This window comes from Callorhinus ursinus, unplaced genomic scaffold (genome assembly GCF_003265705.2).
Source record: "Callorhinus ursinus isolate GAN/ISIS: 27379988/994484 unplaced genomic scaffold, GSC_fseal_2.0 scaffold1, whole genome shotgun sequence".
Lineage (NCBI taxonomy): Eukaryota > Metazoa > Chordata > Mammalia > Carnivora > Otariidae > Callorhinus > Callorhinus ursinus.
The window spans coordinates 48,877,805-48,903,570 of NW_027397063.1; the positions used below are offsets into that span (position 1 = coordinate 48,877,805).

Below are 25,766 nucleotides of genomic sequence, written 5' to 3' on the forward strand. Positions count from 1 at the left end.
TAGGGCAGGTGCAAAACACAGGCCCTAGGGCAAGAGTGACTGCCCCTAGAATCCCATGGAATAACAGTTGGTTTGCTGGACCAACATCCTCGTGTGACCAGAAATTCTCCTTCTAACCCTTATGGTCAGACTGCGCAGGCGCTTGAGGAAAGGCCTAGAGCCCCTTTTGTACAATGTGTCCTATTTGCACCTTTTCTAGGGCAGAGTAAAGAACAGCACTGCCACTGCTCGGGGCCCCGGCAGCTCTGAAAGCCTGCCCTGACAGGGAAGGATCACACAGCCTCCCGCCTCTGCCACCGTCCATTCCACAAGACAGCTTGCCTCCCTTTCGGAGGCAGGAGACCCCAGGCTCCCAGCTAGCCAATTACCCCGCCGGCAGGGAATCCTCCCAATCTCCCCGACAATCTGCTTACTCTGAGCCTGTGATTAACCTCATTAGCACACGTGTTTACCACGGGCATCCTTAGCAGTCAGTCAGACATTACTCAACACCATTAAAAACAACAAGATAACTATTTACCTGTTGGGTGCATCCAGCCTGACGCGCCCAAGCTCCGGGCCCGCAGGAGCAGTTTGTCATGCACCTTAGTCATGAGCGCAACATACTCGAGACCAGACACACATTCAGAGCCCTGCTTCTCAGGTGCCTGGAGCATTATGCTCTCAGGCCAGCTATCTGAGGATTGCAGTCCAGGGAGTGTAAACACGCTGGACATTCCTTCAGGAAGAGATTACTGGTGCTTGGGAGCAGGGAAAATATACTACTTCTAGAATCTAAGCAGCAGAGCCCTGAATTGGGACAATCAAAATAGCAACTCCCCATCCCTCGGCTGCCTGTCAGAAACTAATTAATGCTGTGGCTATGGCTTACTAATTATTTTCAAAATCACCACCAGCCCTGAGAGGTCCCACTGGAGACCCATCGCCTTCTGGAAGTCTGCCCTGCCTGGAGTAGCGCCCTCCCACCCCCTCCTAGGAAGGGTTATTCATTCAGTCAGCTTGGCTCGTGTGATTGAAACTCAGGGTACTCCCAGATTAGTGCAAGGTGTTGGTCTCAAACCCAGGAGCGTCAGTCTCCTGAGCGTAGGACTCATACCATGTAGACAACTCTGAGCCCCAGGGAGCCACAGGGCTCTCCCCAAGGGGAGGGGCATGGGTAGGATTGAAGCAGTCTGTGAATTTGGATGGGAAAAATCTACATATTTATTACCTCTCACCTCTAACTGAAAATTCATATACCCACGGTATCGGCCCTACCTGTGATTTCGTCACCATAGAAATTACAGGTATTTCCATATCACATTTCAGTTATTTGAAATACCATTTACTCATCATTAACTCAAAATGATGGAACTTATTAGACTTAAAACAAAATACTTTTATTTAATGTATTTATTATGAAGCATGTACACTCATTTATTACAAATTTAATAATATATTGATAGCTATATTTTGGTCTCATTGATTTCCTTTGTAATCCTGTCTATTTTATTTTATACATTCATTTAAAATGCAGTCTGAGAAGGGGTTCGGGATTTTACCATACTTGCAGAGGTGTTCACGATAAAAATAAAGAATTTTCAAGTTCAGACATACACAAGTGCTTAAATCTTTGCTTACTGATTTCTCTAAATATACATATACATAAAATTCTTGAATTTCTACATGCTTATACTTGTTTGCCTTTGATCCTAGCAATCAGGGCAAAGCCAAGGAATTAACATTCAGCTAATTCATCAGTTGTTCTCCTTTTTCTGTTTTGAATGTTTCAGGTTCTTATTTTCTATCACTGTCCCTTCTACAAGCAATACCCCTTCCTGTGGCCTGGAAAGAAGATCCCAGCGCCCTGGGCAAACACCACAAGTGTGAGCAAACTCATCCTCTTCTTGGAGACCACTCTGAGTGAGCGGGCCCCGCGCGGCTCCTTCCACGTCTCTCAAGCGATTCTCACCCCCAGAGTGAAAACCATTGCCCGAGGCCTGGTTGGTGGCCTCAAGAATACTCTGGTTCATAGGTAAGAATTTGCTTCTACCCCACAAGTAAGGTTTATGGTTTGTTTTTTGTTTTTTTTAAAGATTTTATTTATTTATTTGAGGGAGAGAGTGAGAAGAGAGAGAGCACATGAGAGGGAAGAGGGTCAGAGGGAGAAGCAGATTCCCGGCTGAGCAGGGAGCCCGATGCGGGACTCGATCCTGGGACTCCAGGATCATGACCTGAGCCGAAGGCAGTCGCTTAACCAACTGAGCCACCCAGGTGCCCTGTTTGTTTTTTAAAGAAAACTTATCTTGATTCTCTTCTGAATAAACAGCAGTAAAATCATATAGTTTGAAGATTTTAGGATAACAAAACAAAAAACCTTATATTTGAAAAAGCTGTGCATTTGAGGCGGTTTGCATTAAACGTGGCCAAAGGGCCTCTAAATACTTTGTTAAAATATCTAGTAGACCGTAAGTATTCTCTGAACTTTGATGCTCAGGCAAAGCGCTTTAAGCCAATGGCAGTGTGTTCACTTCTGGTGTGTGATCACATCCCATACTTGCCCCCGCCTTTCAGCTGGCCCAAGTACTCACTCATTTAAAAAGCATTAAATGAGAAGAGCTGTGCCAGGTGCTAGGGATTCAGAGGTGACCTGCAAAGGTTTGTCCCTTCCATAGCGATGTTGAGTCCTGAGAAGCAGCTTCGGATGGTACCTGCAGCACCATAGTTTAACACACTTCCTCAGAGCAGAATGGATTCTGACTGCACCGTTAGGCAGGAGAAGCTCCAGATATTTTATATTCGATGATATTCTTTATCAAGGACACCACAAATGATAGATGTCATCAAGAAAAAGCGTGACTTGCATATCTGTACACATATGTGTGCATGCCTGTCGATGTGGCTAAAGGGAATATTATCAGTACACTTGGAGAACAGGGCATCCTCCCAATCCAAGCTGAGGAAACGAATATGTTTGGATAACAAGGGCTATTTACAGGACTCGCTTCGGTTCCTGAGTTCCAGGTGGTAAGTACCAGTATTTAGGTAGTGAAAGATTCTTCCAAAAATGTGTCTCTGCCTATCTGGTTCTGAGTTTGGATAGCATCACTCCAGATAACAGGAGTGCATCTGGCAAGAGTTCAGATAGCAAGAAGCACCTGAACTTTTATTTCCTGGTGAAAACTCCTACTTATCTTGGCCATAAACAAAACCAGAAACCCTTACTGTGGGGCTCGACTCAGTTCTGACTGAATTACTTATGTTGAACTTGGAAAAGAGAATGTCATAAAGCAGTGCTGTAGCTCGGAAAGGTCCAGAATGACAAACTTCCTTGTTTTATATGTTCATGTAACACACCATTTTCCTCATGTGGTTGGCAAACTTGTAGATTAATATTATTCACTTATTCATTCATTCATTCAACAAAAAAGATTGAGTACTTAGGAGGAGCTAGGTCTAAAGATACAAGGGAAACAATAGAGTCTCTGTCCTCATGGAACTTAAGTCAGTCAGGAAAAATAAACATGTACATTTCTGTAAAGCAGTATGAAAATAACATAATAAAGTCTGTGCAGAGAGTTGTACTAATAAAGGAGAGAGTATTTAAAAATCAGGATAAGTTATATCTGTATACTGTATTTAGAATATAAATTACCCTCTTGCAGACGATTTCATTTGATTCTTAAATCAAGCCAGCCTCCAGGTCTAGAGCGCATTATTGCCCCCATTTCAGCTGGGACTCAGTAAGGTTAAGCGACCCAGACGCACATAGCTGGTAAGAGTCAATAATATGCTCTAACTCTGGACTTCTGACTGTTGTGCTGTTGCCCTTTTCCATATGCACCACTGACTTGAATATAGCGTATTTCATCGCTCCGCTCCTTTCTGCTCCACTGACCTGTAATTGTCTTACTGGTCCCTGAATCTGGTCAGATCTTCCTGGTTACAGCTGTGAACCCACAAAGTCACAATGCTTTTCATACCTGTAAATTCCTAGAACTTTAATCTGGCTGTAAAGGAAGCACAAAGCTTTCACTTAGTGATAATGATGGCGGCATGTGCCCAAAGCAAAGGGATCCTAGCATGCCAGAGCCCTCGCTGGTGGCAAGCGGATGTCTCAAGGCTGGAGAGATACTTGGGCCTCTCCACTCTGCTGGTCTCAAGAATATTACAGGGATGCAGCATGCATTCCTAGGCCTCCACATCCACTGAAGGGAGAAACAAAGTCAAGAGTTTGTTCCCAAACACCAGCAGGACGAGTGGCTGTCGTTTCCTCTGGGCAATTGAACAAGCGTAGGAGAGAAGCATTTCTAACACCCAAGAGCTCTGTCCTAACTGAAGTACAAGGGGTACTCTCAGACTGGTTCCTGAGCACTGGTTACCAGCTTAACCAAGAGGAAAAAGATCAGATAGGTATATTTTCCCACAGTTGTAGAGGTGATTTTTTTTTTCAGCAGGAAGTTAACCTAACTCTTAGGTGAAACTTTGGACCTAAGATCTTGTTTGCTTTGGTTCATCACCCTGAAAGGAAGCCATGAAAAAGAGCCATTCTGACTGAATTTCTATGGTAGATTTCCCTAGATTCTTAGAAACCTCCCACTGAAATCAAATGAAAGCAAGATTTGCCTAAGTTCCAGGACAGATTTGCCTAAGTTCAAGGAACAGCCATGGAGCCATAGAAGGGGACACAGACTGAAGTCAGAAGCCTGAGACTGAAGCCTGATCTGATCCCTGTTATGGGCTGAATTCTGTTCCCTGGAAATTCGTATGTTGAAGCCCTAGGCCCCAGTATCTCAGGATGTAGCCATTGGAGATTGGGTCTTTAAAGAGGTGACTAAGTTAAAATGAGGCCATTAGGGTTGGCCCTAATCCAGTCTGACTGGTGTCCTTATAAAAGGAGGAAATTTGGACATGCAAAGAGACCCCAGGGTTGTGTGTGCTCAGAGAAAAGGTGACATGAGGACACAGCAAGAAGGCAGCCATCTACCAGCCAAGGAGAGAAACCTCAGAAGAACCCAAACCTGCCAACATCTCGATCTTGGACTCCCAGTCTTAGAACTGTGAGAAAATACATTTTTGTTGTTGAAGTCACCCAGTCTGGCATTTTCTATGGCAGCCCTAGCACACCAATGTAGTCTCTTAACAGGGTGGCCTGGTCAAATTTCCTGAGCTCTCTGAGCTGTCTCTTTCCCGCCTCTTAAAGGATTAATATGACTGCACAAAACTGTAGAGTCTTAGCATGAAAATGCCTACCACAGTGACTGGCACAAAATAGGCACGCCATCTCTGTCTGTAAAGAAACCCAAGAACACAGAGGGTCAGGCTGCTTCTCAGTGGGCTTCAAAGGCAAAGGGAAGTTTCAAACCGACTGCTCTGCTTATGGGACCTGGTGCTTCACAGGCCTGTTGGCAATATCTGGCTCAGCCGTCTGCACTCATCTCTCCTTGCTAAAGGCCAGGAGTTAAGAAAATAAAGCGGCTTCTCCTCACAGGGAGTTCTACATTTTCCTGTCCTTGTACGTAATCCTGGTTATTTGATCCTTGCCTTGAGGAAGGTTGATACGTGCAACCTGAAGCTGACATAGAGCTCTTTGTCACCGGAGACCGCAGGTGGATGCCTTTCCCACATTTCTCTGCTCAGGCTCCAGGGATCCCCTGGAGTTGCTACCAAGCCTTTAGTTCTCATTTCCCCATGATGACCAGAAGATGGCGCCAACATTTCATACCTAAACACTGACTAGGGGATTTTTTTTTTTTTTTCTTTTAAGAAAGCTCTGCACCCAATGTGGGGCTTGAACTCATGACCCTGAGATCAGGAGTCATCATTGCTCTACTGACTGAACTACCCAGGCGCCCCCTGGCTAGTGGATTTTAAAAAAGAAGTATTGGGGCACCCAGGTGGCAGTCAGTTGAGCGTCTGACTCTTGGTTTTGGCTCACATTGTCGTCTTAGGATTGTGATCTCAGGTGGTGGGATGGAGCCCCTAGTGGGGCTCTGCGCTCAGCTCAGAGTCTGCTTGAGATTCTCTCTGCCCCCCAGTCTGTGCGTGTGTGTGTGTGTGTCTAAAATAAATAAATCTTTAAAAAATAAAATAAAGTAAAAGAAAAAGAAGTCTTGAATGGGTCAGGCTCAGGACTATAGCGGCCTTCTTGTGGGCCACTGTGTATTCCAGGTCTCTATCGCCAAGGGAAGACTACTTGTGGCACTTCGTTCTTGGCCTTCAGCTATCTCTACCCTACACTCTAGCATGTATGATTTCTTCTCTCGCGCCAAACACTCACGTAGTGCTTGCTATATCCCAGGCAAAGCTAAGCACTTCACCTATGTTACCTTATTTAATTCCCCCTCCCCAAAATCTACATGAGATAAATAGTAGTTTTATGCCCATTTTACAGGGGGAGAGACTGAGGCAGGAAGAAATTGAATAAGTTAAGGTCAAATTGAGGTTATTAAATCTTTGGGAGACCCGGTTAAAAATGGACTTACTCCTGTGATGGCAGCTTATTAAATCCTAATTAACCTACTAACATAAAAATGCAAATTGGTTTAGGAGATGCGTTTTATAGCCCATGGCCAGTTCTTGAGTCCACTGAGTGAGGGGAGTGCCCCAGGACTGATCATTGTTTTCGTGAGAAGAGGCAAAGAAATGCTAGCAAGGCCTGGACAGGGTCATCTAGGGGATTGAGAGGTCAGGGGTATGCTCAAAGCAGGGGGCAGCTTGGAAAGAGAAGATGACAACCAAGGAGGTCGTCACCAGAGGAAGAGAAAGGGGGCCCTCAAGATAAAAGTGTTTTTATTTTTGACCCCCTGGAGCAAATCCTTCCTAAAAAGTCTCCAGTCCCAGGATGGCTGGGTGGCTCGGTTGGTTAAGTGTCTGCCTTTGGCTCAGGTCATGATCCCAGGGTTCTGGGATCGAGCCCTGCATCGGGCTCCCTGCTCGGCGGGGAGCCAGCTTCTCCCTCTGCCTCTGCTCCCCACCTCCCCACCCCTGCTCTTGCTCGCGGTCTCTCAAATAAATAAATAAAATCTTAAGAAAAAAATCTCATCCCTTAACCAAATCATAAGCTATGGGTTGTGTCTTCCTTAACATCTCCCCGGATGCCAGACTGTGCAGTACACTTCACTTCGCCCTCGCCTCTACCCTCCATGGTATTTACATTTCCTGCTAATACAGAAGGTATCACATTAAATTGTTGTCATTTGTTGATGTCACTAAATGATGAGCTGCTTCGGGCAAAACATTTCTGGATATCACATGGAAAATCCTTGAATTGTAAAGTGTGACCAACCGACTGTGTTTGTGAGACCACTGAGTAAGCAGTGGTCCATTAAGAAGCCACTCATACTTCTGGAATGCTATATCCGTATGGGAGAAGTGAACCCCACCCCCCCTGCTTCATACCATATATAAAAATTAGCTTGAGATAGATTTTGGATCTAACAGGAAAGCTAAAGCCATATGCTTAAAGAAGAAAACAGGAAGACATTTTTGTGACTTGGGACTAAGCAAAAGTTTCCTAGATAGATCACAGAAATTATAAAAAAAAAAAAAAAAAGAATTTAAGGAATTGAGCTCACCAAAATATGCCATTAATAAAATTAGTAGACAAGCTATAAGCAAGGTTAAAATATCAAAAAGTATATCCAAGAAAAGACTAGTGTCTAGAATATATAAATAATTTCTACAACTCAACAATTAAAAGAAAGAGAAAAAAAAGAAAAGAAGGGGTAAAAATTGAGCAGGTACTTTCCGAAGCAGACATACAAATGGCCAATAAGTACATTACAAACGGCTCAGCCTTATTAGTCATCAGAAGAATGCAAATTAAAACACTTAGATATCTTTACATACCCGCTAGAATGGCTAAAATTAAGAAGACTGTGCCAAATTTTGGAGAGGCTCTGAAGCAACCAGGACTCTCACACTTTGTTGATGGGATTATATAATGGAACAACCTCTTTGGGAAAAGATCTGGAAGTTTCTTATAAAACTAAATGTAAGCCTACCATGTAGTAAAGGAATTTTAGTCCTTGATATTTATCCAAAAGAAATGAAAATAAATGTCCACAAAAAGACTTAGATAAGAATGCCCATAACAGTTTTAGCCATAATATCCAAAAATGAGCAATATCCCATTTATTCATGAGTAAGAAAATGGATAAACAAACTACCGTATATTCATGCAGTGAAATAGTGCGGTGATTAAAATGAAGAACAAGCTGCTGATGTATGCAACAACATGGATGGATTCCAAAACCATAATGCTGAGTGAAAGAACCTCACACAAAAGAATACATACTGCATGAACTCACATGAAGTTCTAGAACAGGCAAATGTTTTTTTTAAAGACTTTATTTGACAGAGAGAGACATAGTGAAAGAGGGAACACAAGCAGGGGGAGTGGGAGAGGGAGAAGCAGGCTTCCCGCAGAGCAGAGAGCCCGATGCAGGGCTCGATCCCAGGACCCTGGGATCATGACCTGAGCCAAAGGCAGGTGCTTAACGACTGAACCACCCAGGTGCCCCCTAGAACAGGCAAATTTAATCAGTGGTAGAAAAAAAAATGAGGATAATTGTTGCCCCTGGGAGGATGCAGGCAGGGATTGATGGGGAAGGTACATGCAGGAACCTTCCGGGGTGCTGGTAATGTTCTGTCCCTTGATAATGGGTGTACATTACGTACATACATTTGTCACAACTCAACTAGTGTACACTTAAGATTTGCCCATTTTATTGGATGCGAGTTTATGTCAAAAGAAAAATTAAAACAAATATTGAGTCCTGGTTAATGATATGCATACTAGGGTATTTGGGGCATGTGTATAGCTGTTTGCCATTGGAATTTGTCAAAAATATAAGATGTTTTGATAGAAGGATAGCGTGTTGGGTGGATGGACAGCTATGTGGCAAGCACGTACTATAAAATGTTAGTGGTAGAAGCTAGGTGGTGCATGCACTGCCCGTAAATTTCTTTCAGCGTTGCAATATGTTTGAAAATTTTCGTGATAAAAAAAATTAGAGAACCTACCAATAATTAAGCTCTCAATCTTAGTGTTTCAAGGTCCTACTGACATGGTTATCTCTTTGGTGCTTGAGGCAGATAATCTCCTCTTCCAGAGCAGAAACCCTGAAAGTGTAGTTCTCTGTTGGAATAGACATCACTTCATCCTTGAAAGAGATCTACAGCTCCAACGGACGAACTGTGGGGGACTAGTGCTTTTATTGGCGTACTTTTGTTACACGAATGGAAATGTCTTGTTTCCATTTCTGGAAGAGTCCTTTTCAACTCTGCTCTCTGTCCTGTCTTCTGTGTAGGAATCTTCCTGCCATCCTGGACTGGGTGAAGACTCAGAAGCCCGGAGCCATGGGTGTCAACATCATCACATCTGACTTCGTGGACCTGGTGGACTTCGCCACGACTGTCATTGAATTGAATGACCTCCTCCAGGAGGACAGAGCTTTGGCTAAATGCTGATTTGGTTTTTATTTCAATGTTGACTTTGTTGATCCAGGCCAGAGTTCTGAAGGGTTTCCTGTTAGGACAGCCCCTGGGCAGTGATGGGGAAGGAGGAGGAGGGCAGTTTCCCCTCTTCATAGGGCCATTTGGATAAAATTACAGAGCTTTTAATTGCATTTTTCCCAAATGAGACTTCTAAAAAACCTGAAGTCCAAGGGAAGAAGCATGTTTCATGTGATCAAAGTTAGGGTCTCCCCAGTGGCTCATGATGTGGAATGTAACATGGAAAGGGGGTCTCCAGCTTCCTTCGAGTGTCTCTGAATTGGCCCGGTTTCCTGCTGTCTGCCAGGATGTTGTATGCGAGCCAGTGAGAAGACTGAACCAGAAACGCATTCTTAGGCAAAAGAATGGCTCGTGGCAGGTGTGGAAGGCCCCGTGGGTGGCTCTAACATCAACCTGGGGCTTTGAGGGAGAAAAGGGCCAGGCACCACTTCTCTCTGGCATGTCGAATGTCACCACTTCTTCCCTGAAAGAGTAAGACTTCTTGATCACCAGACCATTCCAGCCACAAGCTGTTCTTGCATAGCTGCTGCTTGGGAACTGGGCACCTGCGTTCTTTGGATAAACCGTGCATATTGCCTGTGGTATCAGAAATGTGTTTCCCAGTTGTAAAACATTGATTCCTTTCCATTTCTATTGGCCCCTTCTTAAAAGTGAAAGGAACAACGGTGGGGGATCTTTTCAGTGTGGGGCCCAACAGGAAATAGATATGCATGTTTGCTGCATGCCGCGCATGCCGCATTTCTTTGGTTTTAATCCTATAAGCTTTTCCCAAAATGGCTGCCAGGTAACCTCCTGCATCATTTTGGCAAAGTCCTCTTTGGAATGGGATCTTCAAGCCAGATCTTGGAATTGCATTTCATTGCTGCCTGCTGAGGACCCGGGTCTGTGCTGTGTCGCGTAAGGTATAACGCTACCGGAAGGCACCCTATCGTGGCGCTGGGGAGGCAGCCGCGGGATGCGTGGGCAAGTGCAATGGATTTAAGGAGGAAGCTCCGAGTGGGTTTGGAGCTGTTCTGTAACTTCTTGAAAACCAGACTACCTCGGGAACATTCAGGATGACTTGCGTGTCATCATCAAGTGAATGAGACCCAGTGCTGGAACGTTTCCAGTTTGCATCTCAATTGTTCTACTTTCTGCAGGTTGTTTTGGGCCTGCTAATCACCCCTGCAGGAGGGCTGTGAAACTCAAGAGGGGATTTTGGGTTTTGTTTTGTTTTTTTAATTGGTAAGAGGTACTTATCTAGAAAGAGCCCTCTTGTGTTTTTATTTATTTATTTATCCATTTATTTATTTATAGATTAAGTATCTTCAGTGCGTCTTACCTCAAGAGCACTCACAAAGGCGCTTCCTGAACTTTTCTCACCCAGGCCCAACGCCGCCCTGATCTTCAACAGGCCGGTGCGTTTCAGGACTGTGAGTGACCTCTGACTGGGCCGGGAATGTTCCCAGCTCCCCCAGGCCTGTCGGGACAGTGTGCATTGCGTGGGTGTGGTCCAGAGCTGAGAAGCCCCTGGCAGGCCACGCACAGGGCCAGAGGATGCAATGGGTCACGAAGAACTCTCAGTTCTTGAGGGAGAATCTCTAGTAGAAGGTCAGAAAGGAAGGATCTGGAAAGAAAACGGGGCATGTGAGTGTGTACGCGCCGATGCCCCTCAGAACTGTCTGAGGATCCCTAAGGAAATGCCAGCCTCTGGATTCTTAAGGCAGATAAACATGGACTCCTGGACGGGTGTGTGTGTGTGTGTGTGTGTGTGTGTGCGTGCGTGTGTGTGTGCGTGCGTGTGTGTGTCAGTCATTAGGCCACCTCCCAGCGGCTCCCCTGCCGGTGCTCAGGCTGTGCAGCGGTGGGCACCTGGGGTGAGCTGCCAAAAGCACACGCGCACGCCCAGCTCGCGCTCTTCCAGCCTCTCTGTAAAGTCGGTTCATCCCTGACCTTTAGCTCCCACGGCTGGAGGGGGATCACAACACAAATGCCTCTGGGAAAATCTGGCTTAACTTTTCCTGTTCTTGCATTTGAAACCCCCGTCCGAGAGGTTTCTGGGATTGTGCTGTCCATTTTTTAGGGCCTTCTCTGGAAAAGAGTAAGAAAGGAAGTGCCCTCGCTTTCTCAGTCGTTCCTCAATTCTGCTGTTAAACCCCAGTGACAAGCTCTGAAATCCCGGGCCTACCCTCAGGGTTTTGTGTCATTATTGTTTCATTTTGGTCTTATTTTTAACTCTTGGTCCATTGCTAGGGACTAGATCGGCTCCCCTCTTTTAACTCTCTGTTACTTGGCAAAGAGATCAGGAGGCAAGAGGAGAATTATTCCTGCTCTCTTTTATTTGAGCCTCATCTTTGTCCAGGTGCTCGGTGCTATGAGGCCCGGTGCATTGGCAGGTATCTACACAGGACGCCAGTGACACCCAAGGGCTGCTGACTGTTCCGTGAAATGTTTACTTGACTTTTTCCTTTAGTTTTAAAAGATGTAATTGCACTTCACTTGGGTTGTAACATTTAAGTGCATCTCAGTGTTCGCCTGGTAAGAGAAAAGTCATCAAGCATGACCCAGAAGCACAGAAAACGGTCCCAAGGTCATGGGCACGGAGCCTTGCTCTATGTGGCAAGCGCAGGTGCTCACTCCTTCTTACTGCTCTGGGTTGCCAGCCTGGCTTGCCTTCTGAAATTCTGCACAGGCGTTCTGGGAGATGGGAGGAAGATTATTTGCAGTTCGCCCTTGATAAACACCCTTGAATTGGCAGAATCTCTGCTCCAAGAAAAAGTTGTTCAGCATATCGCAAAGGACGGATGCATTCTGCTCTTGGACCTAAGGCCAAGCAGGAGACTCTGTGATGGGACAGAGGGAGAATAAACTTTAGGTCTATGACTCATTCTCCATCTGCCAACAATAAAAATGGTTGACCCAACCGCATCATTTATTCTCACAGGATCAAACAAGGCTATCGTGCTTACTCAGAATTCACTTCAAGATCAACTAAAAAGCTACTTGACTGAGCCAAAGAGGCCTTTAGTTTCATAGGATTTGGGCCATAGTTCTTCTGAAATGTAGGCTGAGTTTTTCATGAATTCTCTGGACCATTCACCACATTTCCATGGCTTTGTGGCAAAGGGGACAATCACAGGTTTCAGTTAGATTAGAGCACTGTTTAAAGGCTTGAACTTGGAGCCTATTAGAGGTACCACTGTGGTTTCATGGGCCCACAAGATACTCTTAGGGTTGGAGAGAGAAGTCAAGATGGAACTGATGGAAGGGATGATAAATGATGGTGGATTAAATTTTAAATTAATGGCAGACCAGAGAGGATCATGCCAAAAACTATTACGTATATGCTGTATGAGACCGCTAATAATTAAGTTTAGTCATTTCCTCAGCACTGAGTCCAGACCCCTGAATTCTTGAGAAGAGTTAAGCCACAGTCCGAACCCAGGATTTTTATATAAACTCAAAGAAAACACAAGATCTGAGCCCAGGTCATGATCAATCTTAAGAGTCCTAGTTCTTCTTTCATGCCCTCACGTTCACATCACAAAGTGGATATTTCTGGTCAAGAAGATGATATGGTGGAGCATTCTGGAATGAAATGCAGTTTCGTGGTGGGTCAGGATTTTGTTTCTGAATCCTGCCATAAGAAAGTGTCCTCCAAAGAGACATGATTACAACCTGGCAAGAAAGCTTAGTGCTAAGCTAATGGTGGAGAAGCAGAAGTTGTTACAACTGAAATGAAATGGTTTCTTTTCATGGAAGCACTAGGGCTACACAAAATCAGGCCATCTTACCGAATGAGTTCGTGCCCCGGGTGCAGTTTTTGTAATGTTCTCTGTTGGCCGACTGCAGTTTTTTACTGGGAGGTTCTGGGAAATGGAACAGGCTAACGAGTGGGGCACAACCATGAGACTTCTCTCTTGTGGCTTTGCAGCTAAGTGACCCTGTGCTACATCTGCCTTGGTTTCTTAATCTGGAATAAAGATGTTGTCTGCTACTTTAGTGATGTTCTGCACACCTTGGTGGACTAGCTTCCCAAAATATCAGGCTCCTGATGATTAAAGTAAATGCCTCATACTCAGGGGGGTACCCAGTTCCGGTAATTCTTCCTTGTGTGGCATGTGTGAAGAAATGCCATTTGGGTTCATTGCTCAAAAGTGTGGTGGGGGATGAGGGAACTGGCGCCTTTAGTAATCCACAGAACGAGATGCGTGTAGCTGCATGAAATCAGCCGATGCCCACTTGAGTTCCTGGGAGGTGGGCTTTCCCAAGTGCATGCCAAACAGTCATGTTATGCCACAAGGGAATGAATAGAAACTGATAACATCAAATGTCCTGACAGGAAGTTTGTTCTGTATGGCACAGAACGTGGTTGTCCCTCAAAATTCTACCACCTTTCCAGTCCTCCTTGGCCCTCTGCCTCAGATGGCTTCCTAGTATTTGCCATCATCACTTTGTCACTCACAAATGTTACCTTGGATACACAGGAGTGAACTGGTTGGGGGATAAGTGATTTAGCTGGAAATGGACCCTAATTCCAAGTGATCATGAACAGCTCTTTACTACCTACTACCCCAGGAGATGTATGACCGCCTTATCTTCTGGCTTCCCTGGCTTCCTACTAGAAATATTGACAATGGCCATTGATGTTGTTGAAATAGCAGTCTTAAAACACTATAAAAATATTCTAAGAGAACTCTTTCGATCCTGCAGTGGATATAGTGTTCTAGTCTTTTCTCCAATGAAACTTATTCTTAGGGTTTTTCAGACTCCTTTCTAAGCTACATAGTTTGGATACAATATTTTTCTTCTCTTCACTGGGAACTCAATTCCACAGTCTATTGAGATAACCTCATCAGTAGTCAAGAGGCATTTTCCATCTCATTCCTTCTGATCTCCACAGAAGACCACTTTCTACTCTTGTCTCCTGGCCATCCTTTATCATCTGCCGATTACTATAAATAACAATGCTGGCAAAACTTACACAAAAAGGCACAACGTTTTCAATGATGCCCAAATGCACTCTTACCACTAAGGTTATTGCTCTGTACTGTCCCAAAGGCATAATTCTGCCCCCCCCACCCCCCACCGCCACACACAGAATCTGATTGGAACCCAGAACTCGGGGCCAGTGCTTCATTCAAATAGCAGGAGCTTGCTCACAAGCTTGTAGCCCAATGAGAAGCATAGCACTTTGAAGTCAAACAGGCCTTCAGTCGCTTTGTATATTTGCAGTTTTATATTTGCTATTAGTTTATAGCACTAATAACACTGCGGTCATGAATCTATAGTATCAATATGATAAATATTAGAACATATTCTAGACACAGTGGTACCTTGCTGCTATTGTACTTCCTAATTTATGCCCCAGTGTTAATAAGTATCACATACAGATTGTGTATGCATTGTTTGTACTGGATATATGCCAACTATAATCAGCACTTAGAAAATACAGAGATTATCATAGTGAAAATACGTCTTGGTCAATTCAGATGATATATTAATCTGATAAATACTCTAGTAGATATTATGTTTGTCCTCTAGGCTTGTTTTATATTACAGTGCATGCTGTTTGCTAAGTTAAGTAAAAAAATAATAATAAATTGTACCAATTTTAAGGTTAGAGTTAAAATTTTACGTATATGCTGCTTGGTACTCTGAAATGTATTTTGTGGCTTAATTATCTTATTCACACACATTTCACTTGGCTTTTCCCCCCTAGGAAATCATTATCCAAATATTTCTCTCCTTCTTATAACCTGGATCATACTGCTTAATTCAGCCTAAAACATTGTAAAGCCAGATTACCTCATTTTAACTGTGAAAAAAAATTTAATAGATATGACATGATGTCTTTTCTTGTATTTTATTTGAACTACCTAAATAGGCCTAAGCCCAATAATAAATATAAAACTTCAGCAGGCACTTTTCCTTGATTCTACGTGCATTTTATTATCGGCCCACTTCTAATTTTTTTAAAGGCTATAGGCTCAGCGTCAATAAGATGACTTATCATACGATATTGGGTGAGGAATCCATGGGAGTTGGCTGACCATGCCCGCAGTCCCCAAGATGAGCATGAAATGTGCGCACAGCCTTGTCACCCATGCCTTTCCGAGCTTCACCCCCCAACACTTCAGCTGTTTCTCGCAGGCTTGGGCCAGGTCCTCCTGGCCTCCATATTCTCACCCAACCACCATCTCCAGCCCATGTTACTCTGAGCGACTGCCAAATGCCCGGAGATAGAACAAGGCAGGGATTATGTGTTTGTCCGCACACAGAGTCAATAATGAGAGGGTGTCCAGGCCCTGTTGGCAACAAAGATTCCAGTATTTTCCTCATTCTTAATTCTTTTTAGTAGAATAGCAGAGCCCACTTAATTTCAGTGAATTTCTCTTTTTGCCCTCTGCTTTACAAAAATAATGGGTTGAGGTGAAAGTCCTGTGTATGAATTTAGTAGAGATGAAATTAATTCCATGTTATTCATTTCATATAGTTGAATGTTACAACAGCTAATTAGGGATAATCACATGTAGCAATTGAAGAACAAGGTAAAAGTCAGATTTTTCACCTGTATTTTAGTTAGTGTCTAGTAAATCTACCATACTATCCTCTGGTTGGCTTTCATATGCACCATGTTCAGTTATTCCCATTTGGTTTTAATAAAAAATTACATGATGAAGATAAGGCTGGGTCTAAACATAAGCAAAGAGGGTTTAAAACCTGCATGGGGTAATTGCAAAGACTCCACTGGCCTGCCTCAATTTCTGAGCAAACACTTGGGTTGAGACATTGCTCTATGAGAATGGAGCTGGTACACCGTGTACAAATGAAGATTTCATTTTGTAGCTGGGTTCTGAACATTCTATTTAGCACAGAAACTATGGCAACAGGCATTTCAGAGATGCACAGCCCTGTGTTTCTATCCCAACTCTAGCACGTCCTGGCTATGTAACTTTAGGCAAACTAACATCTCTAAATATATAGGATATAGGACTAATCATACCTCCTCTGATGGGTTGTTGAGAAGTCCACATAAGAAACTATACAGAAAGCATTTTAGCCCAGAGCCTGGCACCCAGGAAATTCTCAAGAGTAGTTTTATTAGTCTTAGTTTGGGGGTGGAGACTTTATACCCACCCCCTCCCAGTACCTGGTACGATCCCTTCAACATGGCTAACTTTTAACCCTTGTGTTGATTGGTAAATGATTTAGCAGAAACTAATTTATAAGAAGGGATGCAGATAAATTCAGACAGTGAAAGAGAAGTTGCACGATCACTGGACCAGCTCTGCATGGCTCAGAGAGTGAGTGGGGTTCATGCCCCTGGTGGTATGCCAGATGATGTGAGGTGGAAGGTGGTCACAGCCTTGAATAGCATTCGTGTCATTAATCACTTAATCATTCTGATTAGTAGAGAGGAAAGTCTCAGCTTAGTGATGAAACCCCTCTAACCCTTGTTTACCTAGCTTAAATTTTTAAAAAGGCAATAGCCTCCATCTAACATTTAATATCATTTTGTTTGCATTGTATTTATTTTATGGTTACCTTCTCTTTATGGCAAGTGATACTGGGGTTTTCAACAGTGATATAAAATTTCCTTTCAAAGTAAATTAAAAAAAAAATCCACTGTGAAGCTATGGGAATGACCTTTGTTTACGATCCTTTCCAGGTTGAAAAAAAAACTGCCGCACACTTGAGTCAGCCGCACACTTTGGTTAAGAACTGGGTTTGGCTGTGTTCTTTCCAAACATCCTTAACTAAATAAATAAGTATATAAACAAACTGCTATTTGAGATAGAAAATCCCCTCTTTTTTCGCAAGGATACTCTCCATGTCTCCTGTAGAAGTCTGTGCCCCGACCACCCTCTTTCCCAGCCGTCCTGTGCAGCAGTTTAAATGGGCAGGAGAGAGGTGCCCAGTCACCCAGTCCCACTGACGGCCACGCCTGGGGTTTCACACAATGCAGAGAGCAAACCCTGCTTCTTCGACTTGGGAAGTGAGTCCTCTTCTGTGAATCCCTGAGGTTAGGATGCCTGGATGCTCCAGATTTTTGTTGTGTGTGTGTGTGTGTGTGTGTGTGTTTTTTTTTCCTTCCCCCAAAGGAATTCTTCTTGATCAGCAGTATGTTTCTTTGTTTATCCCTCTGCAGATCTGCTCACTGGGACTGAAGGAGTGTTATTATTTTTGAGACTTGAAACCTTTCATTCTCAGAGAGGGTAGAAGGTTGTAAGGGAGGGACAGTGGCCAAAGCCCATGTGCCTCAAACCTCACCCAGAATGGCCTGGGCAAGTGCCAGCTAAACAAAAGTGCTAGTCAGACTGGGCTGTTTGCACAGCTGGGCAGCGTTTTTGGAGAGCATGGGTGGGGAAGGGGGACACAGGGGTGTCAGCCTCCATCCAGTAGCATCATGCAACTGGGAGAAGCCTGAGGCAAGCAGATGGCTTCAATCTAAGGGGCCTGATGTCTAAAGGATGGGACTTATCCTGTGGAGAAAGGCCCTGAGAAGCAGAGCTCTCATTGCAAAAGGGGTCACTGAAAGCTATTCTTTGTTTAACCTGAGAACTTCTCTGCCTTGTGGCCTAAAGACTTTCCTGCCTCCATCCTTAATGGGCATTTGCTCAACCTGGGCCCAGCAGTCTCATTTCTAGGCCTCCATGAAGCATCAGTGGACCTGGAGGAAGACATTAGATCGCCTTTTGCAAAAGCTTCCCCCCTCCCCAACAACCTTGCGGGTCTAGAACTAACTTGCCACACATCAGAGGGGTCGGTGGACTAACTCAGTGGGACCAGAATGCCCTGACATCACACAAAAAATTTTGGAAGTATGTGCACTTCTTTCTAGTAGAGGACCCGTAGCTCTCCTCAGATTCTCAGAGGAAACTATGATCCTAAGAAATTTACATACCACTGTCTTTCAGTACCTGTGAGAATGAATGATCATTTAAAGGTTGTTAAGCAAGCAACGATGGCTGACACAGACCTTGGTCTTTCCTATTTAAAAAAAATGAACTAAACTAAGAATCATATGAATTTGTTGATTATGGATGCTGTCTTTCAAGAGGTAAAGTTGGATAAAAGAAGATAAAAAGGAACAGATTAAGCAAGTCCAAAGGACCCTAAGGGATAGGTAGGTGGGCTTTAGCATGAGAGGGCAGTGGGAGATGGGAGAAACCAGACACACTGGCAGACATGGAGGGGTGGCTGGGTGCCCTGCACTTGCCCTGCAAGTGTGAACACCACATTTCAGAGGGAGGTGGACAAATTGGAGCCTTTCAAGAGAAAGACAGCTAGGAGGGTGAAGGGTCTAGAAGTAATGTCACCTGAGAAACTAGGGATGTTGAGTTTAGAAAAGACCGAAAAAAGGGTGATGGGGATATCTTCAAGTATTTTCAAATTGTTAGACGACTGAGGTATTAGAATCTTAAAAATTTAGATGTGGAAGGACCAAAGAGCTTTTGTCCAGGTGCTAATGTTACAGGAAAGAAAACTGAAAGCCAGAGAGAAAAGACTGGCCCAAGGCAGAGCTGGGACTAGAGCCTGGTTTCTGAGTCTCCACCCAGCGTCCTTCCCCAACATTTGCAACTGCCTCCTGGAGTGCCTGATATGCAGAGAAGAACTAGGACCCATGAGCTGCCATTTCAAGAAGGTAGAGCTTGGCTCAGTAAAAAACATTCCTGCCGGAGATCATGAGCTCATCATCAGGCAGAGTATTTCTGAGAGCGTGTGCATTAGTTTCCTATAGCTGCTATAATGAGTCACCACAAGCTTAGTGGCTTACAACAGCACACATTTGTTACCTTTCAAGTCTAGAGTCAGAGGTCTAAAATGGGCCAGCCCAGGGCAGCATTCCTTCTGGAGGTTCTAGAGGAAAATTCATTTCCTTGCCCTTTCAGCTTCTAGAAGCTATTCCTTGGCCAGTGGCCCTTTCCTGCATCTTCAAAGTCGGCAGCATAGCATCTTTAATCTCTCTCTGACTCCACTTCTGTCTCCATGTCTCCTTTGATTCTAGCATCTTACAAGGACCCCTATGATATACTGGGCCCACCTGGATATTCCAGGATAATCTCCCATCTCAAAATTCATAACTTGATCCCATCTACGAAATCCCCCTTACCATGTAAGGTGACACATCCACAGGTTCTAAGGATTTGGACATGGACATCTTTGGGCGCTCTTCAGCCTACCACGGAGTACTACAGAAAGTGCATTGACATTGGTACAGTTTTAGAACAGTGAGTTCAAATCCTGATTGAAGCACCTACTCATTGCATGACTATTACCCCCTTGAGCTTCTCTTCCCTCACCGATAAAATAAGTAGGAAATTTCAAGGTTACTATGAGGATTTATGCATATACATCTATATGTCTGTGTCTATAGATGTATATAGAGATATATAAACGCCTGGTATATAGTGCACATTCAGTAAGAGGCAGCCAGATTTGTTCAAGAAATTTCCAGATGATTCTCACCAGACGGGAATTCAATAGAAGAAATTCTATTACATGAGAGATTGGCTAAAGTGACCTCCAAATTCCCTTCTGGGATTGCTACAAGAAAAAGAAGTGAAATAAAAAGATTTTCCTCCCATATATACTAGTCTGCTTCACGGATCTGGTTGCAAGGTCACTGCTTTTCTGGATAGTCAATAGCTAACAGATCTGCTTTCTGCCCCCGCGGTGCTATCAGGCTTGAACAGGACTGAGAGCCTGGTCTGGTCTACAATGATTGGCCAGACCAGGCGGCTGAGACCAGCGCAGGCTCCCTCCTTCATATCTGTCAACATACCTGACTGCGAGCAAGTCACAGCCCGTGACCGCTGTCTGCAGGGGCCAGGGAAAGCAGGAAAGCAAATGGAGGGGAACACCTTGATTTGGTGCTTGAGGAAAAGTGAAAGCCTGTGTTGATGCTTCTTACCACCGTCCCAAACTCTTCAGCAAGGATTGGAACAGTCGTGGGCCACCACTGCTGAGTCAAGAAGGAATTTGAGAGAAGAATCCAGATTCTAAAGCAGCAATCAAGGTAGGCAATCTGTCTGGTCATGGGCCTTTCTCTCAAGATCACAATACATTAAGCACTCTACCCAGCCTTGTAGCCAGGGTGTCTCTGATGACGGCCTACGGAAGGAGATGTATGTTAGTTGTGGGCGCGTGTCGAGAGAATTCAATCATTTGTCCACCAACATATTCTGCAAAGTGGGCTGTTATTTTTTTTCCATTCTTGCTCCCCTTTGAAAATCGTCATTGTTCCTCTACATATTTCAAAGGTTTAGAAAGTTTTCTATCTTTCATTATAAAAATCGTATGTGTGATTTCTTGAAGTTCTTCCATTAGTCATGGCTCTTCAAACATAACTGTGTTCCAGAATTTTGTTTGCATGAATTCTTGATACTTCCAAGATATAGCATGACAGTTGGCATTATAATTCTGAGGAACACACTGTCCAGAAAACTGTCAAATTCAAAATGATAGGCTCTCCTAGGAAGCCATGTGCATTTTTCTGCTCTGGAACCTAAGGAGTTAAAGGTCTTGAAATTGCTGGAGCAGAATCAAGCCTATTTACCTAAGCTTATCACCCAGGGCAGCCAGGTCAATCATTTACTGATGAAAGGCTGTTTCCCAACTTTGACAGAAGACCACTAGAGCCCATGCCTGACTGTCTCTATAGAACGGACACAAGGCGATGTGGAAGGCACTGATCTCTGTGGCAAGAGCCCGTATTCTCTTCTGACCAGACACATTTTTCTCCTACCCAGAGTTGTAAATGCCACAGGGTCCTTCCCTAGCTCAACGACAAATAAACATGAACAAGACTCAGGCACAAACTAAATACCTGATGTCACCTCCCGCATGAGAGCTTGGGGCTTTGAAGAAGCTTCCCCTACTTCTGGAGGTCTACAGGGAAGAAATAAACTCGAGAACAAGTTATTAGGCGATTCTCTAGGGGGAGTAAGATTATTAAGTAATCACCGAAAAGCATGGAATTTTTCCCCTTCAAGTCTACACATTCCAGAAATATGTCCTTTTTAATAAACATGGTCCGCTCTGCTTTAGGTCTGAATCCAACTCTTCCAGAAAGGTTGTCATACTGTCATCCTATATACTTGTCAGGTCTATGCAATGGCTCGGAGCTCTTATCATTGTTAGAAGCCCTGGTGATAGAGAAGCCCTATTTTTCTGAACTCCCTTTAGGGAAGGGGTTGGGCCATTTATTCAACAAGGTAATGTTGGCACTATTTTGTCAATCATTTATGGAATTGAAGTGTATCCCCTTTAGTGTGGTTTGTGGCCAGAATTTTTATGTGGCTCAGGCAGTTAACTCGATGCAGGAGTGGAGGCCATTGAGGAGGGTAGCGCAGACACAAATCCCATGTGTGATTTTGGGTGAGTCTGTGGCTAACTCCCAGGAATGTGGGGAAGAATTACGGAAACTGATACATTTCTGAGAAGATATTAACTCTGTAAAATGTTAAGTGTGCGTCTGGCTGGTTTCCAGAGAATGTTCATAGATAATGCATGTGAAGGGGGAGGCTTAGAGGGGGGTGGGGAGTGTGTCAGAACATTCCAATGCATCGGCCAGATTTACCCACAATACCTTAGGCAGCCTTAGGAACAGATAGGTCTTATCTATCCTTTCTGCATAGCATCCGGCTTAAGCCAAAACCCTGGTGGCCCTTGAGAGTATATCCAGCTTTTCTTCCCATTTCAGGCATATTGGATATTAGGTGGGGGGAAGTTACTCTTGAGATTGACTAAACGAGATAATATTATTCCTTTTACAAGTTAGGAAGTTAGAACCCAGAAGTTAATTAATTTGCCCAAGTTTACTCAGAGGCTGGGCCCGGATTCTACCAAATTCTGCCTCATTTCCAATCCAGTGTTTTTCCCAAGTGGTCATGGAGTTAAGCACAAGTGGGAACACAAATTGTGGTGTGTGTGGGCGTTGGGGGGGGAGGGTCACTGACGAAAACAAGGCTGACTGCTGGAGTCAGCGGTTCTCCACCTGCCCTTTGATGTGCCATGCCCGAGGCCAGCTGGGTACCACTATAACCAGAACACCAGCAATGATGAGACAGGACCTTCTTGGAGGGGAAGGAAGGGGGAGGAACAGGCGGGGAGCAAGCGAACTATTCCCAGTCCTAGTAGTGACGGTGCCTGGAGTCTTCCCAGTCCCGGATATTTCTTAAGTAAACCCAGGGAATTTTCAGGCTAGATCTCCACCCCTTTCTATTCCAGAGAATCAAATTCATGAGCCCCAACTTAAGTACGACATTTGAACTATGACACCATTCCAATCCTTCTCCAGGAACTAAGAAAATTAATTACAATTTCACTTCACCGCAGCTCATATCCACTCATCTAAATCCCCGGGATTTGGGCAGAAAGAGGCTTAAAGCAGGAGGAACCTTCAGCAATCTATCATATCAAGGCTCCTGGTAACTGCAACCCAAAGAGACCCATGTGAGCCTGGAGTCCAAATGGCTTGTTGGTGTCATTCAAGCAGTAAATGCATAAGGTCTTCCTTTCCTACCAACCTCCATTTCACTTTTGTTGGGATACACCCTAAAAATTCCATTAGCTGTCTGGCAGAAATCCCAAAGCAGCCACAATGCCTGAGCATTTACAAGATCAAGATAAAGAAATGCCACCGTGAGATGTGGTTGGCTAAACATCTTTGAACAGAGAATTTCTTCTTTATACTGACCCACCTCATACATACCTCAGTGTGTGATAGCAAAGGCATTACAAATAGGGATCGCGTTGCCAAGTCCACTAAGTAGGTGCCATGTTCTGAGACAGCTGACCCCGCATGAACTGTACTCACATGCTATCATTTTTGTGACCTAAAACATTAGGATAAAGAGAAAAAGTTGGAGCTGAAATACATGGACTCATAACAACAATTCACCTTTATCCAGTGCCTCTGACAACCAGGAAATGAACTACTGCCTTTTTTATCTACATTTTTTTTAAATTTAATCCTTATAATAAACTTACACAATTTGCTCAATTCACACATATTGGATAGCTGGTAAGGTGAAGTGAAATTTAAACTGGGGTCTGTCTGGCCAAAGCCCATGTTCTTTAGCACTCTGTTTTGGGAAAAATACCCAACGGTATCTATGTTATTTGTATTCCAAGTGTAAAAGAGTATGGAGTCCTTTCTAAATTATTAGCTTGGATCCTCAGAATATATATTTATGACTCCCTCCCCCAGGTTTTCTTGATCCTATGCAGGCATAAAACCCAGTATCAGAGTAGTTTTCCTCTCCTCCAGGAAAGTAACAAGAAAACACACACACACACACACACACACACACACACACACACACACACCACACCCCTCACCCTCAGGTCAGCATTTTGATCCCTTTCTGAAATTGCAAAAGAAAATCGTCCTCTTCTTCTGGTCAACAAACATTGTTTTGTTGAGTTATTTGATTTTAATGTAACAGAGAGACAAATTTTTCATTTATTGTACCAGGACCTTTTATTTCCACAGTCCAATCTCTCTCTCTGAGCAAGGGAAATACGTCAAAACTCCCCATATGGTTTTCTTTCATCTTCCTCACAGCCCCGTAAGGGTGGTGTCATGTTCAGACACATCCTTTCACATAAGGAACCCGACATTCAATAAAGGCGAGTGCCCTTCTCAATGTCACTCAGCTCACAAGTCCCATAGGTCTCGCGACTCCAAATTCTTTGCTCTTTTTTCCTAATACACAAGCAGTTTTCTGGATTCTTCGGGCTCACAGATGGTGGGAATGGGACAATAAAAGCCATTTTCAGACATTAAAAATGCCAACTGACTAGAAAGCCTGTTCTCGGGCTACAGAGACCAACTCAAATGTTGATTGCTTTGCTTTTGGCTGAGATTCTATCAGGTCAGTGTGGTAATGTTGTTACTCTAATTAGATTTTCACTGAGTAGTGGAAATGAAGATACTAATGGACACTTAATAAAATCTGCCCTAAAGGCAAAAGCCAATTCAACCCATGTGCCCATAAGCAAAGTTAAGAGATCAAAGGAATTCTTGCTATGCAAAAGGTCAGAAACCACTGGTTGCAGGCCTATGGGATGGTATATACCATATGTAAGTAGGGGGTCTCTTGATATAGACCTGTTCCTGTCTTGGTTAACTCTCTGACCAGATGGTGTCTTGTGGTCAAGCAAGAAAACCTAAGGAACTCTTCCTACAGATTGGGTATCTGTCATGAGTGGTGTCCCAATACTTCTAGAAGCCAGCTAAAGTTACAACAGGCATTCTTGTGCCCTGTGAATTTCATTTCAGTCCTAAGATGTTCTGAGGAGGCAGGGAGCCCTTCATCAGTTGTGCATCTGTGGGGACCAAATGTTTTTATTCCTAATGCTTCACTAGGAACTTCTCTTGGCTGGCCAGCTAAGTCTCCATCCCATATGACAGTCTTGTTACATGCGTCCTTGCTTTGGGGTTAATGTGTATTTTCATTGCATTTTTTGGCCCCATCTCCGTGCCCTCAGAGGCTCTAAGGGTCTTGGTGCAGGAGGACCCATCCACTTGGGGCAGTGAGCGAAGAGAATGAAACTTCTGCCTTGCCCCACACCAACTTGTTCCCCTCCTCTGGACAGTTCCAAGGTCAAGTTTCCCTTGGGAGCAGTTAGGGAACTGAAGGTCACAAAGAGCTGGCAATGCACCGTGCCTTGGAGGGTTTCCCAGAAAGCAAAATGAAAATGAGATTGTTTTCACATAAGACTTCTGTATTTGGAGGACAGGATTCAAACCGTTTGAATCTGCAGTTTCACTGTGCACTTAGGTAACCCCCACGAAGTTTAGTTGTTTTTCTTTTCCTAAAGCCAAAACAATATCAAAAATACTTCCTGCAGAGAACTCTAACTAGGCAGAATTTTTTTTTGTCATCGCTGAGCTGATATTTTCCAGGATTCATATCTTAAGATAAGCCTTATATGATGCGTTTAGCTGGGGCTCTTGTGTCTTTCTGTGTAGTGATGGCTGGCCATGGGCCTGCCTTGTTGTAATCTCATTAGATGTCACAGTGCACCCAGCTGAAAACTTGTGGTTAGTAAGTGAGCAGGTTGCAAAAAAAGAAAACCCAGAGGCCAAGCAAAGATGTTGCAGTGAAGGAGCAGATGGTAGGTTCTCTATGACCTGAAGAAAACCAGTACCTCCATCCTCAAAAAATATACCTTCAAGTTCAAATATCTGTATTCCACAAAACTGAGCTTTATTTCCTGAGTAGGAATCCTGAAGATAGGCAAGAACCAATGGCTAAACCTCCCAATATCTGACT

General features: G+C 44.0%; 2 protein-coding genes and 1 long non-coding RNA gene across 9 annotated transcripts in view; 2 read left to right on the top strand and 1 right to left on the bottom strand.

Moving 5' to 3' along the window:
- PLCXD2 (phosphatidylinositol specific phospholipase C X domain containing 2) overlaps positions 1 to 9,453 on the top strand; it is a 42,951-nt gene extending 33,498 nt beyond the window's left edge. The window contains exons 3-4 of the mRNA XM_025873994.2: positions 1,773 to 2,014; positions 9,294 to 9,453. Coding sequence (XP_025729779.1) covers positions 1,773 to 2,014; positions 9,294 to 9,453 — 402 coding nt within the window. The remainder of the gene's footprint in view (positions 1 to 1,772; positions 2,015 to 9,293) is intronic.
- Positions 1 to 25,766, bottom strand: part of LOC112825906 (uncharacterized) — a 31,243-nt gene that overhangs the window by 3,343 nt on the left and 2,134 nt on the right. The window contains exons 2-3 of one of the 2 annotated variants that reach the window (XR_012378318.1): positions 23,198 to 23,321; positions 10,019 to 11,104 (exon numbers count right to left, since the gene is read on the bottom strand). This is a non-coding gene — a long non-coding RNA (uncharacterized lncRNA). Of the gene's footprint in view, positions 1 to 10,018; positions 11,105 to 23,197; positions 23,322 to 25,766 lie in introns of those variants that run through there. The other variant, XR_003208813.2, reaches the window with a different exon arrangement.
- PHLDB2 (pleckstrin homology like domain family B member 2) overlaps positions 20,276 to 25,766 on the top strand; it is a 215,374-nt gene continuing 209,883 nt past the window's right edge. For 5 of the 6 annotated variants that reach the window (XM_073893121.1, XM_025874009.2, XM_073893133.1 and 2 more), the window contains exon 1: positions 20,277 to 20,500. The gene's annotated coding sequence lies outside the window, so the exon portion shown is untranslated. Of the gene's footprint in view, positions 20,501 to 25,766 lie in introns of all 6 variants that reach the window. The other variant, XM_073893115.1, reaches the window with a different exon arrangement.